Raw genomic sequence first — 17,045 nt, forward strand, 5'->3', positions numbered from 1 at the left:
TAAAATAAGCACAAAAATCCCAGATACAGTCAAGAAACTGCCACAGGGCCAAAGTCTTCAAGTAGAAAGCTGAGCAGTTCAGATGGGACAGACCACTTATTTCTGTTACTGCACAAACTTTATTCCCTTTAAGAGTCTTAACCTCTGCTTCCTCTTTCTGCAGCTGTCAGCTTTGCTCACAGCTTGCCTGTATGAGAGGGTTACACAGGTGTCTGAGATCCCAAACTGCAGCTCCTTCAGTGATGACACCTCTTGCTCATTGGCGTGTATCACTTCAGCAGCAGATTACCTAGAGGGAGGCACGTTAGGTACATCTGTACCCCTACAACCAGAGCAAACCAGCTCTAGTGAAGAGAGGCTAGAAATCTGTCTGTGCATACAAGCCCCTAAGATCACAACTAAAACAAAGAAGCCCGAAAGGATCAGTAATGATGACACAAAACCTAAAATAACAACAAAAAAGCCAAACCAAGCTTTTATACAACACCTAAACTTGCAAGGGGACTGTTTAATTGGGAGAGTTGTCACTGTCTGCTGTGACAGTGTATCAGGACTTGAAGGATACTACATTCAGGATTTTGTTATAAATCATTCTCAGTAAGAAAGATAACCTCTGGTTTAACTGTATTCAGTGTGTTTATTCTAAAATGTAGTGAAAAATGGCTGATGCTTGACTGATGATGTTTTGTTGGTTTGATTGAATAATTCCTTGTAGTAGTAGGTAGCCACTGGCCATCCTCTCATATTGTATTCTTGCTAGCCAGTGATTTATAGTGACTAAAAAATATACTGATTTAGATTCTTCTTCCTACTGTACTTTGGTACCACTTTAGCTTTTGATTTAGTTGAAGTCTTTAGGGATTTTCCAAAAATAATTCTCTAAATCTTATCCTTCATTATCCTGCATTTAGCCTGTGTTTCAGGACATATAAAATCCTGACTGTATGTGCATTTTTGCCTAAGTTACTGACCGCTTCTCAGCGACCTAATTAACCTGTCTGATAGACACTACAGCCCACCAGTGCTGCAGTGTTTTGGCTAATTAAAATGTGCTTTTAGTTACAGTGTTTGCAGCAAATCTCTGAGGCATTCAGTTACTGGCCTGTATCATGTGCTTTTAGAAGAGCAGAATCTGTTTAAACTTGCATAACAGTTTTTTAGGATAACTTGTGGAGGATCTTTCAACAAAGGCATGGCTTGCTTAATCTGAAGAGTAAGCTGATGTTCCCAGTGCAAAGATGTCTTAGTGCTGAGCAGGTCTGCAGTTATCCGCATCCCAGTGACCCCCAGCAGGGTCACTGGGATGAATAAACAGCTTAAGAAAGGGAAGGATTAGCCCCATTAACCTCAACAGCAGGGTTTTCAAGCTCCAATGCTAGAAGTGCTGGGGCAGGCAGGCATCTCACCCTGCTGCAGCCACAGACTGCCCCATCACTGTTGCCAGTCACCACAGTGCGTGGCAGTTCTTCTGCAGTTTCTGTAACAGGGGGAAAAACCAGCAATGATTCGGTTTGTTTTCTTAGATGTGACTGCCCTCTCTGAGCTTCAGAAGTAATTTCCAAGTAGCCAGTGCTACTCCCATGCACTCCCTGGGCCCCACTCCATTGCAAGCACCTCTGCAGAATGCTGCACACAGGTCATGTCCCAGACCAAACCACCAGGCTCTCTTCCAGACTGGCTTTAGCCCAGGCTGGTTCACAGTCCAGTCTGGATGGTGCAGGGTGGAGCAGAGAGAGAGCTGCAGGGAGTGCAGGCAGGCAGCTTTCTGCAAGTGTAACCTGGTCCCAGCAGGCAGGGACGGTGCTAAGCAGGGTAAGGAGTGCCAGCCCTCAAGATTTACTGTTTCTCCCACAGCATTCTCCTGGAGAAATTGGCTGCTCATGGCTTGGACTGGTTCACTGTTCACTTGGTAAAAAAGCATCTGGATGACTGGACCCAGTGAGTGGTGGTGAATGGAGTTCCATCCAGCTGGCAGCCAGTCACTACTGGTGTTCCCCAGGGCTCAGCATTGGGGCCACACCTCAAATCCTGTGTCCAGTTCTGGGCCCCTCACTACAAGGACATTGATGTGCTGGAGTGTGTCCAGAGAAGGGCAATGGAGCTGGTGTATAGAGTGCATGTCCTATGAAGAGCAGCTGAGGGAGATGGGGTTGCTTAGTCTGGGGAGAAGGAGGCTCAGGGGTGACCTTATTACTCTCTAAAACTACCTGAAAGGAGCCTGTAGCCAGGTGCGGGTCACTTCTCCCAAGTAACAAGTGACAGGATGAGAGGAAGTGGCCTCAAGTTGTGTAAGGGGGGGTTTAGATTGGATATTAAGAAAAATTTCTTAATGAAAGGGTGGTCAGGCATTGGAACAGGCTGCCCAGGGAAACAGGGGAGTCACCATGCCTGAAAGCATTCAATAGGCCTGTGAATGTGGCACTTGGGGACACGGTTTAGTGGCAGACTTGGCAGTACTGGGTTAACGTATGGACTCAATGATCTTAAAGATCTTCTCCAACATAAAAAATTCTGTGATTCTTTGCTATCTCAGGCATCTGACATGGTTTTTCTCCATACATTCAAGCCTGATGTCTCTAATTTCCTAATCATCAGGGTTGTGACAGATCTGCAAGAAAGCTGAGCCTAAAATCGATGCACAGCTTGCTGGCTTCTAAGTGCTTATGTAATTTTCTGTGAGATATCCACAGTGTTCAGCTCATGTCTAATTGTTGCCATTTCTGGATAGAATACAGTGTCCCTTTACAAGTCCCAGGAACCTTGAAAACCATTTTAAATAGCCTATTTGAGTATTTCTGTATTTTCTCTGATAAAGGACGTTGTTTGATGCAGTTTATTTTTATGGCAGTCAAGCTTCATGTTTAATTGAGCCCTTTATGCTTCAAGGCTTTCTATTTGGCTCATGTGGTATTGGATTGTGTAGTGTTCGATGCTCCTTTGCTTCTTTGTATTCAGTACACAAAAAGCAGATATCTGAAATGCAGCTCACTGGATACACCTGAAAATCTAAGGAGACAGCAGCAGTGGCAGGTTGCAGACTGTTCCCTTCCTGCAGGCCATTTCTATCTGTGCAAAATTCTGCAGCCCTTTTTGGTAGTGGTAGCACTGGCGTTGTCAGTGGTTTCGGTAGAATTTGGCATTGTCATTCCAGGGATGCTAACATCACCACCAAGTGCAAGGTGATGGAGAATCAGAGCTGGGAAGAAGCAGTAGTGAAAAGGACCAGTCCAGTGGCTGTGGTGGCATTGTTTCATGTTCTGTGGGTCTTTTTGGACACTACTCCAATTTCTAGGACTGGAGGCAGAATAAAACACTCATCAGTACTGCTGTCACACATGGTAAATGAGAAAGTAAAACAACGGAACATGGTTGTAAACAGGGCTTGCGAGTCTCATCAGCAGAACATTAAAACCCAGCTCTTAAGTAGATTAGAGCTGGTTTATGTTCTGGATTAAAGCACATGCACGCACAGAGGCACACGTAGGCTACAGCAAGTGCCATAGCTTTGATACCCACTTTGTCACAGCAGTGCCACTGATGACATGGTCACCCTCTTTAGTTACGGAAGAGCTTCCTTGGGCTCTCTTCTGTCTGTCCACTCACAGCAGACACTGCTATACACATCCTTCTAAATTAGGTGGCAAAATGCTGATTGTTTCTTCCAATCTGTCAGCTCCCTATGCATCTAAAAAATATGGCCCTAACAGAGGGAGGGGTTTTATTATTCTTAAAATCACCAAAGTTCTGTATAGAATGAAAAATATGATGCTTTCATGGAAGGTTGCATATTGCACCCACTGTTTTTTCGTTACTTCCCAAAGCAGCTAGGAAATATCACAAAACAGATGAATACTTTTATTTTGCTTTTCCTTGTCATATACACATACATTTATTGGAAGTCTGTTAGGTTATCTGCCATGGTTCTTTGGCTGCCAGTATCTTAAAGCATTGATAAACTATGGAAATATTACATGGTTTTTCAGGGTCTCAAATTGCTTTTAAAATTGGGTCTACCTGAATCCTTCTTCTGTAATTGAAAATTGAAACTGGACTTGGTTCAGTTGTGTTCAGAGGTACTGAGGCAAGTAAAAGTTTGGGATAGACTGGGAGAAACCAGCAATCATGACAGTAGCAGGGATGATGAACTTACTTTTGTGAGAGAATGAGAGTCTGCTGTAATCCTGGTCACAGACTCCTTTTGCCAGCTGTTCTTTGTGCTTTATCTTCTGACCTGACATTTCGCAGGAGCTAGATGTATTATGTATATACACACATCCATGTGAGAGGGAAACAAAATCAAGTCAGGGAGATACAGACTCTTTAGAAGAGATTAGAGATTGACAGGACACAAAGTAGGTACCGATACCATCTCTGGAGAAAGTGATTAGATTTGAGAGGGACGAGGAGATAATGCCTGTATCTCAAAAATCTTTCTGTTGTGGTGCTACATGGCACAGCAGCCATGTTTTAGTGTCTCACCATGCCACGTTAGAATGTTTCAAAAACCTATCTCAAATATCTAAGCAGGTGAGAAGGGGCTTTGTGTCCCTGTGCACTGGGAAGCAGGCACAGCCAACATCTGTCCATGGTTTGGCCCTTGGCTGTCCTAGCTCCCCAGTGTAACTGCCAAAATGTCCTTGGCTTTGTATTGTGGCATCCCAGGTCACTGGCAGCAGTAGACAGCTTGAAATGAAGGCAGGTAGCTTGGCTACATTTTCCAGCTCAGTGTTTCATTAGTCTCCCTGGCATCTGCAATGGAGGAAGTCTTGAAACATCAGAAAGAAGAAAGATCTGAGAGATGGGAGGGAAGGCTTTGCTTTCCCCAGCATGTTCCTGGAATTACTGAGCAACAGAAACACTCTGGCTGTACATGGAAGAGTGTCAAGTAGCATTTCTGGACAGCAAAACTTTTATGTAACAGAGGCAGCAGCAGATTTTACTTGAGTGCAGTGATACGTTTTTTTCTATAAAATTTCTATCTGATGTAAAACTCGTAACTGTAATGAAAACATCAACTCAACTTTTTCATCTGTGGTCACAACAGAAAAGTGAATGTCAGGAAGTAGGAGGAAAATAGGAAGGGAAACAGGAAATATCACTGTGCTACTGTACAGGAGAGGTTAATCGTAAAGTAACGTTTTAACTCCATCCATTAACTCCACTAACTCAGCAAGGAGGAGCCATTTACCAAATTTCTGATTCAGACAGTGCTGGAAGCTGGTTATGTGTGCTTGCTCTGTCCCTGTATACCTCCCCCTGCATCTCCTTCTGGCTGCTGCTGTTGCAGGTGGACCTCTGATCTCACCCAGCACAGCTCCTTCTTGTATATTGTCACGGTTCTCAACACTTCCAGGGCAAAGTGGAAATCTGTCTTTCCACATTTTAACTGTTGGAACTGTCTCCATGAAAAATGAAAAAAAAAGTGTAAATAAAGCCAGGGGGGTAAGCTAAATATTGAAGTTATGCAGTTTACAAAGTGCTCTAATACCACATGAATGATGCCAGAATGAGTGATGCCAGTGATGAGTGCCAGAAAACTGTCAGGGTAGATGGGGCTGCTGTCAGGTGCCTTGGAAGTGGCCTGTTTGACTGCTGCAAGGAGCTATGAGAGGGGCAGCTGTGAGGAAGTTTAGTACAAACTAGAGCCCAAAGCAGTCTTACATCAAAGTGTTGAATTACAGAGGTTGTCACTGTAGTTTTAATTGGCAAAAATCTGCTGTGACTTATTCTCCAGGCAAGCACATTAACTTGCAGTTGAACAGATTTCTTTGTCCATGATTTGGTTTAACGCATGATGAAAACAGTTGATTAAATTGTGATTTACCAAATTGCTGTATCTCATATTTTTTTAACTGATTAGAACATGTGCCCATACAAAAGCAAGGGCAGGAGGAAGAGGAAACAGGAACAGCTCCGTGACATACAGCTGTGATTTTGTGGAAGGAGGGGAGGAGGAGTTTCAGAGAGGTGCTTCTGAGGTTGTCAAGGTTACAGGTGCTTCTGTAGGTGAGTGGCTTGGGCATTCTCTACTGAGAATTGGCATCAGCTGTTTCCTTCTGAGATAACAAAATTTGCATTTTAATTAGATTGTTGCCTTTGTCAACACTGAAGCATAGTGTATAAGTTGTTGGAAACTTTCCACAGGACCAGTGTAAGTATTTAAAAAAAAAAAAAATTACAACAGCAGTGTTTACCCCAATAATATTTTGAAACTTTTTTCATTTTTTAAGTGTTTCTAAGGTGAGGATCTCTTTATAATTGCTCAGTGAATTAACCATTCAATCTGCCTTCCTCCTTCTTTAGATCCCAGTAAAAACATTGCTTTTGGAAGCTAGGATTCAGTGTTTCAGATGCAGGGAAGCCAAGAGCTGCATGCCAGTCTGGTGCTCAGTGTGAGAACCGAAGATTTGCACTGAACTTGCTGCTTTGAGACATCGCTGCAATGGCAGCAACTGTGCCTTAGCCCTGGGAAAGAAATCTGTGCTGATACCAGCATGGTATGGCTCGAGTGGAGTCTGACAGCACCAGTTGTATACTTCAGGAAAACAAACGATGTCGTGGTAAATTTCAAGCTGTACTCAGAATTGATACAATATGTCATAATGAATTTTCTGCCAGGTTTAAGAGTGATAGAGCAAGATCTTCATCTGCTGTGAAGAAGTGCAGCACCACTGACTGCCTTAGAACTATATAAGTGTACACAGTTGGGGATGGGGCCAGGAGGTTTATACTGCACAGCCAACAAGCCAGTGCTGCACTGAGCAAGTACCAGGTGCTGAAGTTGGGCAGAGTAGTGATGTTGTCAAGAAGGAGCTCAGAAAGCAGGCAACCTCCTTTGTAGACTAAGGTGAACAAATTCACTGCTCCTGCAGCAGCAGCATCTAGTGAGAAAGGCCACTGCTGCTGCGGGGTTGGAACAGCCACGATTCACTCGGAAATGCTTTTCATGTGCTAAGCCAGGTCATTTTGCAAACTTGGAAACTCAAAAATGGCTCACCTTTTGAAAATCTTGCTATATCAATATAAAATGCCCAGTTTTAAGTAAAGCAGTAGTTTCAGCAAATGCCTTGCCATTGGGGCAACTCGTCCACTCTGAATGTGGAGGAAACACATTTCTGCCTCCCTCTTCTAAGGGAGACTGAGGAAATGGCATTCAGTGGCTTTCAGAACCAGGCTTTGTGTGCCTGCTGTGCCTCCTGGCCTTCCCACTGTCTGTTCAAAATCATCCATTCCTAAGTTTCCCTACTGTCCTTTTAGACTGGCAGAGAATCATTAGCAGCTTCATCATCACTGTCCCTCCAACTGGACTTGATGATCCTTGTGGGTCTCTTCCAGCTGAGAGTATTCTGTGACTGTGTGACAGGCAGGGGCCAGGGCAGGGCTGCTGGAGGCACAGGGGAGCCAGAGCAGCCCTTCACCAAGGGTCCCACCAGTGCTGTCCCACATATACCCCATCACTGTGCATCAGTCCAGCCATGTAAGTCTGGGTTCTGTGACTGCTCCTCAGAGGAAGAGGAAAGGGACAAGCATTCCCTGCCTGGTGGGAAGGGAGGCACAGGACACCAAGAGTCAGGACAAGCTCATGCAGCTTCAAAATCGAATGAGGGTTTGGGGTGAAGCTCAGAGCTATTTTCCCTAGAAGTCTGAGAGTTTGGAGAAATAATAAAAGGAGAGTTGTGGAATTATTTTCCCGTGTTTGGACACTATATTGCACTGACATTTATGTGCATGATGTTGCAGTAATCCAGTCAGTTCAGCCTTTTCATTGATGACCTTTTCTGTAACATTACCCACAATGTTGTGCATGATATTGCAGAGAAAAAGGTGAGGGCAAGGATGCCACTTGACTGTTGTCAGCTTAAGTACGATGCAAGATTTGCAGTTACTGTAATGATGGGTGCAAAAGCAGAACCAGAAAATGGGCAATTTTCTAAGGAAAAGTTCCATGGTACTAAAACAGCATTCGTTGCTGCCATTTATTTTTTTCAGGTCCCTTTCCCAGGTAGATGGTTATTGCTCTTCTGTGGATTTACCAAAGCAATGACTTTCCCCCATATAAAATAGTTTAGCAGTTGAGGTCTAACTTGTTGAATCTTTATATTAAATAATTATCTGATGTAAAAAGGACTCGTCACGCATGACATTAAAGTGTTGCTAATTGTGACTGGAGGCATTTACATGCTGAATCCGAGTGAATTATATTATGTGTGTTGCACCCTTTTTACTTCATTCCCTGGTTGGTTTTTATAACCAAGTATAACCTATAACATTTGCTTTTCCAGAATGAAATAAATCCTGTACAGGAGATTGACATCACTTTTGTTCCTCCGGTTTCTTTCAAATAGTGTTTAAATTTCAAGTGGTCTTGCAGGTTTCATACAAATTTTCTATGGAAAGTAGATTCTGCTTTTAATATTTTAACTCTTTGTATCATATAGCTTTGTAAATCATGGGGCTGTTTACAGTCCAGCATGCAAAACATCCAGGTATCTTTACCTAATGTGCAGGTGAACTCATCTTGGGATAAAACTTTATTAGGTGCAAGAAGAATATGCATTTCACTGAAACAGAACTATACAGATCAACATTCAAATATTTTAAACACTGCGGACAGCATAGTGAGCTCTGCTTTATCTTGGTTGAAACCCAGGGCACCTCCCAGTGTGCAGTGGGGACTCAGGAGCATTGCTTCCACCCCAAAAGTCCTCCTTCCAGTGTTTCCAGCTCAGTAATACTTTGCATGGACAGATGGAGGGACTGAAAACACAGTAGTATCACAGTAACATTAGGACAGTAAAGTCGGTGATTTTACGAGATATGCTCTATTTTGCTGTACATTCTGTATCCAAATGGGCAGGAAGTCACCCAAAATTGTGCAAGAAGCCACGTGTTGAAGATAATTGTCAAGTCAGTTCCAAAACTGGAATAGTCTGCCCAGGGAAATGGTGGAATCACTATCCCTGGAAGTGTTGAAAAGGTATGTGGATGTGGCACATGGGGATATGGTTTAGTGGTGAACATGGTGGTGCTGGGTTAACAGTTGGACTCAATGCCCTTAGAGGTCTTTTCCGACCTTAATGATTGTACAGTCTGTGATTCTGTGAAAACAAAGTATGGGCTTAAATATTCAGAGCATTAAGGGGTACCACTTGGGGAAGCAAATTTCTGCAAGTCTTGCAGGTCTCTTCTAGAGATAACTCTTCAGTGAGGAAAGGCTTTCTTTATGGCAAATTTGGCATCTAATTCTCAGGCTGTTGTGTGCACACAAAGACATAACCTGTTTCAAAGAGACAGCTATTGAAACTGATTTCTGAACTATTTGGTTTGTGCTTTAAAATGCGTGGCCCAGGAGGTGGGCTACATTTCTGTAGAAGAAGCAGCCATGCTCTTTGGTGCTGGTCTTGGAGTAAACCCTTAGCAGTGGAAGACTGAGCCTATGTGGGATATATTTATTCGTATGGTAAACAGGCAGGCAGTCAACAAGTGCTTTGTGCATCCATAGCCTTGAAGAATTTCAGCAGTATCAGATCAGTGCATCCTGGCCCCTGCTATAAATCCTACCCTGATGACAGTGGTGTCAAAGTGCTGTGGAGTGGCTAGGCTGTGCCTGAGCAGCTGCTGTGTGTGCTCATTAAATGGAAGGGCCGAGTTCCACTGGGGGCATATCAGCAGATAGATACATGGTTGGAGGGTTTAATGCTGCTCCGCAAGTGCATGTGGATTTTCAAGGCAGAAATAGACTTCTTTTTTGACATAAATATAGATAAAACAGCCCTCACAGCCTTCTGCTTTTTGAAAGAACCAGACTGGTCTTCGGAATGTTGTGCTGGTGGGTTTTTCTCCTGTTTCATCCTTGGAAATGAAGTGATTTCAGTGTACTATGAAAAGGGGCGTTTGTAGACTTACTGACTTACATAAAATGGAATATTTCATTTTATACATGAAAAGTGTGCTCACTCAGAAGAGGCTAAAGCTATTCCACTCTGCTGGAAAAAGAAAGGGAGCTAATGTGATACTATGATTACTACAAAAACTAAAATGCTTGTTTCCTGTGGGAAAAAAGTAATAAAATGTGTAAGTGGTTCTCTAGTAGCTTACAGTAGGACTGTTGAATTATCAACAGCTGGCATTTTCTCTAGCTTCAATCTGTGTTCATCTGCACCATCAGTGTGTGCCCAGGTCTCTGGCACAGTTGCAGGTTGCAAAAGGTTTTATTGCACCTTCCCATGTGGAAGGCAGGGACAATCCGTACCAGAAACCTCCAGCCACTTTGGAGGGCAGGGTCCTTGCATTCTTGGCTGCTTTTATGCCTCATACACGATGCCCGTGTTTGTTCAGTGTGCCCAGCGTTACTCACTCTGTGGGAGGTTTTCCATGCCCAGGTCTAGGATTGTGCTAGGATGGATTGCAGTGTGCTGTGGGTGTCACATAATGAACTCTCTCCTTCTTTTAGGCCCGAACTGCTTTGCAGAAACCCTTGTCATTCCAGCAGGCCGGGAGGTGAAAACTGATGAATGCACTATATGTCACTGTACTTACGAAGAAGGCACTTGGAGGATTGAACGGCAAGCGATGTGCACTAGACATGAATGCAAGCAAATATAGGAAATCTACAAATCTACGGACTTCTCGTGGTTTTTATAAAATATCCCACAGCAGAGAGCACCCGAGATGACCCAGGGAAATCCTAATGAGAAGATTCTGGCAAGGAGCAAAGAATAAAATACTGATATTTTGTTTTTCAGAGTAACATAATACTGCAAAGCAAAGAAGTGCATATATTTAAAACGTTTGGACGTAAGAATACCTGTCTTAAATGTGTTATTTTCACAGTGAGTACACTAAAATACACTATAAAATATTCTATGTATTTCTATAATACCATTATAGAGCTTAAAAATAAATGTTTTATATAGACATTACAGATTAAAGTATCATTGCCTCTCTTCTTGTATACATGTGCCATGGCTAAAACATTACATTTCTGTTCCAGTTTCACTATACGAGGGTTTTCTTGTGTGTTTTTTTTTGGTTCTGTTTTGGGTTTGGGGTTTTTTGCTTATTTTGAGTTTATTGGGGTAGGCAAGAGATAGCACATGACAAAACTTTGACATTCTCAGTTTTGGAAAAAAGAGAAGTAGAATTTGCTTTCAGAGAACATGTGTTCTTTTATGAACATAAATTTGCTGTAATGTAGAGGTGGGTCAGCTCCATATCTTAGTTTTATTTGTGCTCCTGTCTCCTGCTCCACAGCCAAGACAACTTGGAGCAGTGTTATGAAACTGGTCTCTCATAGCTGCTGCTATAGATATTTATTGAGACAAATTTGATTCTTAATATTCATTTCAGACATAAATTTATCAGAGGGACAAATATCTCTTTGATATAATATGGCATCACCAAGCTGGTGGAAATGATGGTAAATAACCGCAGAGCATCATTAATGTGATGCATAATGGATATGGAGAAGTGCAGCTTGGGAGGGCTACAGCAGCCAAACAAGCCTTCAGTGATGTGGCTCCACATTGCTAAATTGTGGGTAGGAGAGCTGGTTAGTAGCTGCACCATTCCCTAGACCCTGCTCCTGCCACCTTGTTTGAACGTGGCTCAGCATTTTGTTTGGCAGTGTGTACAGGGTCTGTGACACTCTATTAAAGTGAAAGGTTTAAAACTCCATCTTTGAATCCATCAGAGGATTTCTAGTACATAGTCTGAGCCTGACTACATCTGAGGTGAATCACATCTCCCTGCTTCAGCCACCCACAGCCTTTGCTTAAATTCATTTCAGTTTTAGTTTAGTTTATCACCAAATCCAACAATACGTCAGCTTTGAATACCTGTTAGGGCAGCGGCTCAAGAAACATGGATTTGCTTTTAAGCTTTTGCTGGAGGGAAGATTTGATGAATCAATATCTGAAACCAAAAGACTGTTGCTTAAATTCCCACTTACTCTTTGCTAATTTCTCCTGTGGTGTAACCTGGTTACCAGCTTTACATCCATACAAAGTAAGACTTTCTGCTGCTTCTGAACACTAAGGGACTTTTGCCAGTGACTTCAGTGGATCCCAGTTATCACCTCATGTCCTTATTTTGAGCATATTTCCATCCCTGTGAGTTATTTGGGAGTAAAGGATGTACGTTTTGTCTAAAACTTGCGATAAAGTATATATATCCATTTTATAAGAATCGTCGTCATATGGCAGAAAGCTAACTCCTAAGTCAATCAGACCCGTGCCTCATGGCTACATGGGCTTCTGCTTACTGAAATCAAGTGTCTGCACAGCTCTGAGAGAGTGCCATGAGTGCCAGTGGTCTTCCATGCCTGGCTTCTCAGACAAGTGGAAGTACCCATGTAGGAATCAGCCATGAAACTTGAGAAGGGAAGGTGAACTTGCAACTCAGCGTGGGATTGGCTTTCTGGGTAGGCTGCTTGGTGTCTCTAAGAGACGTGTGTGTTTTCAGTGAGTGGTGAGAAACTCACCATTTGTGTCTTTCAGTGTATGGCCATAATGAGTCCGTTTTTGGAAATCTCACCTCAGACTAGTCACACTTTGCTTCTCCCTCACTGAAGGCTCTTGTTAAGCCTTATGCCATTTCCTAGGCGAATTTCTGCTCTCTTAGGCAGTTCTTTTTGTTGAAGTAGTGAGTACAAAATCAAAGGGTTAGCTTGTAGTGTAGCTTTTATAAATATTTTCTATTGCACATTTTTACAAAAATATTTTTCTGTCTTTCAGTCCCGGTACCAATGTATTAGTGCCATTTTTACTCTAGTAATAGGATGGTCCTTTCAATTGCATGTGAAATTGCCCAGGCATGTTCATCTTGACATTCAGCACTGTGGGTGGTTTCTTAAAGAGATTATATTTTGAGATTTTTTTTTTTTTGAGAAGCAAACTTCAGATATTTTTAGATTTTTTTTTTATTTTTATGGAGTGATGTAGAAGTTATGCAGAGGTTTTGACCTTCTTTATGCTTAGATCACTGGCCACATTCAGCTTTGTCCTGTAGTATTATCACATGAGAGCTCTTTGGTTATCTCTGAGATGGGGACATGGGCTGAGTGATCTTTCAGGGCAGATCTCGCCAGTCTTGCCCAGTTTGTATACAGTGTGCTGTGGGATAGCCCCAGTAGGGAGCCAAGCACCCCACAGCCACTCACGCCCCAGCTACCCACACAAGTGGAACAAGGGAAAAGAAAGGAAAAGCAAGAGGTGACTCACAGGTCAAGGTGAAAAGAATTCAATAAAGAGAGACAGGAAAGAAGAAAGAAGAAACGAAGTGTGGCAGTGGCTGTCACTCACCACCTCCCATGGGCAGGCCAGTGGATGGCCAGTTCCCAAGCGAAAGATAGCCAACTTAACCTCGTTCCTCTCCTTTTTACTGCTGAGCAGAGCACTATATGGCATGGAACATCTCTTTGGTTATTTAGTTCAGGTCACCTGCTGGTTGTGAGCCCTGCCAAGCTCTTTAGTGCCCCCGTTCTACTCGAAGGGGATGAGTGAAAAGCAGAGAAGACCTTGGCACTGTGCCCACCCTATTCAGCAACAGCCATAACATGTGTCTCAGCATTGCTTTGGTCACAAGTCTAAACCACAGCACCCTACTGCCTATTATGGAGAGTAACTTCATCCCAGCACACGGTGATTCCACCAGCAACCCCACACAGGCACAGAGGCAAACATACCAAAAGACCCCAAAAGCCAGACTCCAACCAGTGACTGGACCAAGCAGCATGTGGGCCTTTGGCAGCAGAGCTGGGGTGCTGATGTTTGCAGCCTGATGCGTAATGTCACTTCACACAGACAGGCTTAAAACTTTCTTGTAATTGGAGTTGATAATGAAAATGTGGAAATTAAAATATTTAAAGTTAGCCATTATGGAATGCATTTGGGAACCATTTGCCTTTAAACTAATTTAATCTCAAAGCAATAAAAAACAACTGCAGAACTGCTGTGGTGGCCACATGTACTAATCTAAATGTTACGCTTGGTTATATAATATACCTGTTCATATGTAACCTTAAAAAATAAGGCAAAAGCTTTCTGCATCACTTCCAGTGAACTGAAGCCTAGATACTCAGCTGGTTTTTGCTTCAGTGCAAACAGGATTATTCATCCTGCACATGAGGAGTCCTTCAGCTTTGCAGGTGGGTTGTGTCTATTAAAGCTGTATTTCCAGACACACTGATAGCTCATGAATAATTTTGTATTCGAAGGTCTGTTGCTTGGATAATGAATATTCTTCTCAGATGTTCACATGTAGCTGCATTGGCATGAATATGAGATTTCTGCTTCTGCTTCACTTGCTTCTGCTTATTTCCCAGTTGAAATCAAAACAGTCTGTTTCTGTAGGAGTGCATTATACATGAATTTGTCTTCCAACCTGGGTAAGCAGGTGCCTGAAGAGATTACATTCTAGGTGGTTTCAGGTAATTATAAAATTGCCCAGTTAGTGTGCAGTAGGCTTCTCTATACTACTCATTTAAGCCACAAAAATGGAGCAGCTGATATTCACTTAAATATTATGTGGGTTTTAAAAGGGAAAAGGGGAAAAAGAGGAAATATGAGAGACAGATGAGCTGAGCATTACAATAGGAATGTTCAAAAAAAGAAAAACATAGATTTTCACAGAATATGATAAGAAAAGTAAATGAGAAAAGTATTTGGGCACAAATTGAAATACAGGAAATTCTAGTTGGTGATGAAAAAAAAAATCATACAGTAAAGGTGAATGAATACTGGAGGATGTTGCCCAGAGATGTTTTGGAGTCTCCATCTTTGAGGATGGCCAAATTCCAACTGGACACAGCCCTTAGCAGCCTGCTGTAGCTGAACTTGCATTCAACAAGGTGTTGGACAGGATGATCTCCAGAAGTGCAAAATTGAAAGCCAGGTTCAAATGACACTGAATTAAAGTCTTTAATACAACTAAGAAAGAAAAAGATATGATGAAAGGTTCCCTCACTTTGGAAAACACCTCTTCTAATGGGGAACTGTACTGTCGTGCTTGTAAAGTATTTGATGTGACTTTTGACAGTAACTTTTAATACCTAAATTATGATAGCTTTGTGATACATAGGAGGCTTTTAAAGGCACACATTATTTAAGAATGTAATGCAATCCAATTAAATCCTGCATTTATTCCCCTTATCAGGCAATGAGTTTTCTTCACAGCCTGTGTCAACTCGGGGTTTCTCTCTGCAAAAATACTACCTCCTGCTGCACTAAAAACCAAACTCAAACTGGGGAGACAGCACTGAACTGAATATCACAAACTACTTTCTGACTATCCAAGAATAGTCAAAAGTATTCAAATTTTTCATCACTTTTTGGTTAAAGTAAGTACTAGTTCAGAAAGTACATAACTTGTTCAGTTTTGAGATGACTGCCACTCCTGCCCAAAATCCTCTTTCCTTTGAAAATATATTTAGGCTCAACCACACTGAAAATGAAAATTTTCAGTCTGTTGAAATGTCACATTAAATAACTTCCGTAGCAGACAAAAAAATAAGCACAGCCTAGTGTGTTATTTATTTATTTATTAATTTTATATGCCTTTAAAAGAAATGCAGGAAAGCTCCAAACTATTAGTTACAGAGAAGTGGAAATAATGATATGGAATATTAAATTATCAGTAATAGGAAAAAATTCTTTTCTTGGCTAATTCAGCATAAACCAAGAGTATTTCAGAAACCCGGGTTAATACTGTTAACTGAGATCAGGATTTCTTCCACAGGTAGAAGTAATTAAGTCTTTGTACTTGACTACGGTCAGTGAATGAGAGGGAACATTCACAAATCCTGGTGTAAAGTGCCTTTGTTCATAGTAGGCAGTATTAAAGACAAACCTTTATAATCATTTACTTTACTTTTTCCAGTAAGTCCTGAAAGGTGTGCAAACTTTGTGAAACAAAGTGAATTTCACCTATCAGGAGGACCAAATCCCACTGTTTCTATACTCTGCTAAAATCTGTAAATGTGTGCATGGAGAAAAATGCAACATTCTGGTGTGTATAATACCCCAGGGAAAAATATATTAGCTTTGTTATTGTCTCTCAAAGTATAGATGCAAATCTATAAATGCCTTTAATGGATGAAATCGTCTGACAACCAGAGCTTTCCATTTCTGATGTAAAGGAAGGCAAATTATAAAAATGTCCAAATGTTGCTTAACCTGGGTGGGTATTTGCTTAAAAAGCTACATCCCTTTTAGAGGGTAATTCTCAAAGTAGTTTGCTATCCCTGCCACAGTAAGGTCCGTGTACTGTATTGGTACAGGTTTTAACAAAATCAAAGTCTGTATTTTCACAAAAGCAGTACTGCATATGGTGCTGTTGCGTTAGCCACTGCTAATTGAAATGAATGCTAGCTAATTTAATGCTGTCGTGAGTGGGAAGTCGTGGAGGTAACGTAGGCATGCAGTGCTTCAGCCTAACCTAACAACCCAGTGGGCTCTTTAATGCTGGTTACCACAAGAGAATTAGGAATAGGTGGCCTTTAGTCGTTCTAAGGGTTGCAGTAAAAGAGAGTTCAATTTCTTAACTGCCACACATTTTGTAAGCTTCTTTCCCAGCTCTTTATTTTCAAATGGCATTTCATAGAAAGAGCTATTTTATATATTCTGCTAGTTATGCCATTTGTACTGATGTTTGAGCAGTTAACAGTGTAACTCTGGAGAATGCTAATGATGCCTGCTTTCCATTTTCTTCCAAGTGCCTTAGTTGCATATGTGTTATACACAAAGCTTCATATATACTTAATTCAAACCGGAAAGGCAAATAATACAGTCTAGGTAGTTACTTTCAAATGTACTGTTTTCAGTTTGGTATCCTTCAAATCGAGATATCTTTGGAGCTTGACAGGCTGTGTCACGTTAACAAGATATTAGTGGGAATCTTACAGTATAGTATCCTAAGATAATGCATCATATTGAGAAATTATTTCTTAGATGTAGGACAGTATTTCTTTTTAGTCCTTTTGTCAGAGTAGAGTTTCTGAAGACACATATTTACCTCTGTGGTCCATATTTGTGCTTGAAAAAACAAAT

At 41.7% G+C, this 17,045-nt stretch overlaps 1 protein-coding gene across 3 annotated transcripts in view; it reads left to right on the top strand.

Annotated features, from left to right (window-relative positions):
- Nucleotides 1-10,922, top strand: part of VWC2 (von Willebrand factor C domain containing 2) — a 57,453-nt gene extending 46,531 nt beyond the window's left edge. For all 3 annotated transcript variants that reach the window (XM_042048850.1, XM_042048849.1, XM_042048852.1), the window contains exon 4: nucleotides 10,454-10,922. In XM_042048850.1, coding sequence (XP_041904784.1) covers nucleotides 10,454-10,605 — 152 coding nt within the window. In that variant the 3' untranslated portion in view covers nucleotides 10,606-10,922. The remainder of the gene's footprint in view (nucleotides 1-10,453) is intronic.
- Nucleotides 10,923-17,045: the final 6,123 nt, after the last annotated feature.

The sequence above is a fragment of the Corvus kubaryi genome, unplaced genomic scaffold, assembly GCF_017639235.1.
Source record: "Corvus kubaryi isolate FWS band 111438036 unplaced genomic scaffold, C.kubaryi_AGA036_p1.0 68, whole genome shotgun sequence".
NCBI classification, from domain to species: domain Eukaryota; kingdom Metazoa; phylum Chordata; class Aves; order Passeriformes; family Corvidae; genus Corvus; species Corvus kubaryi.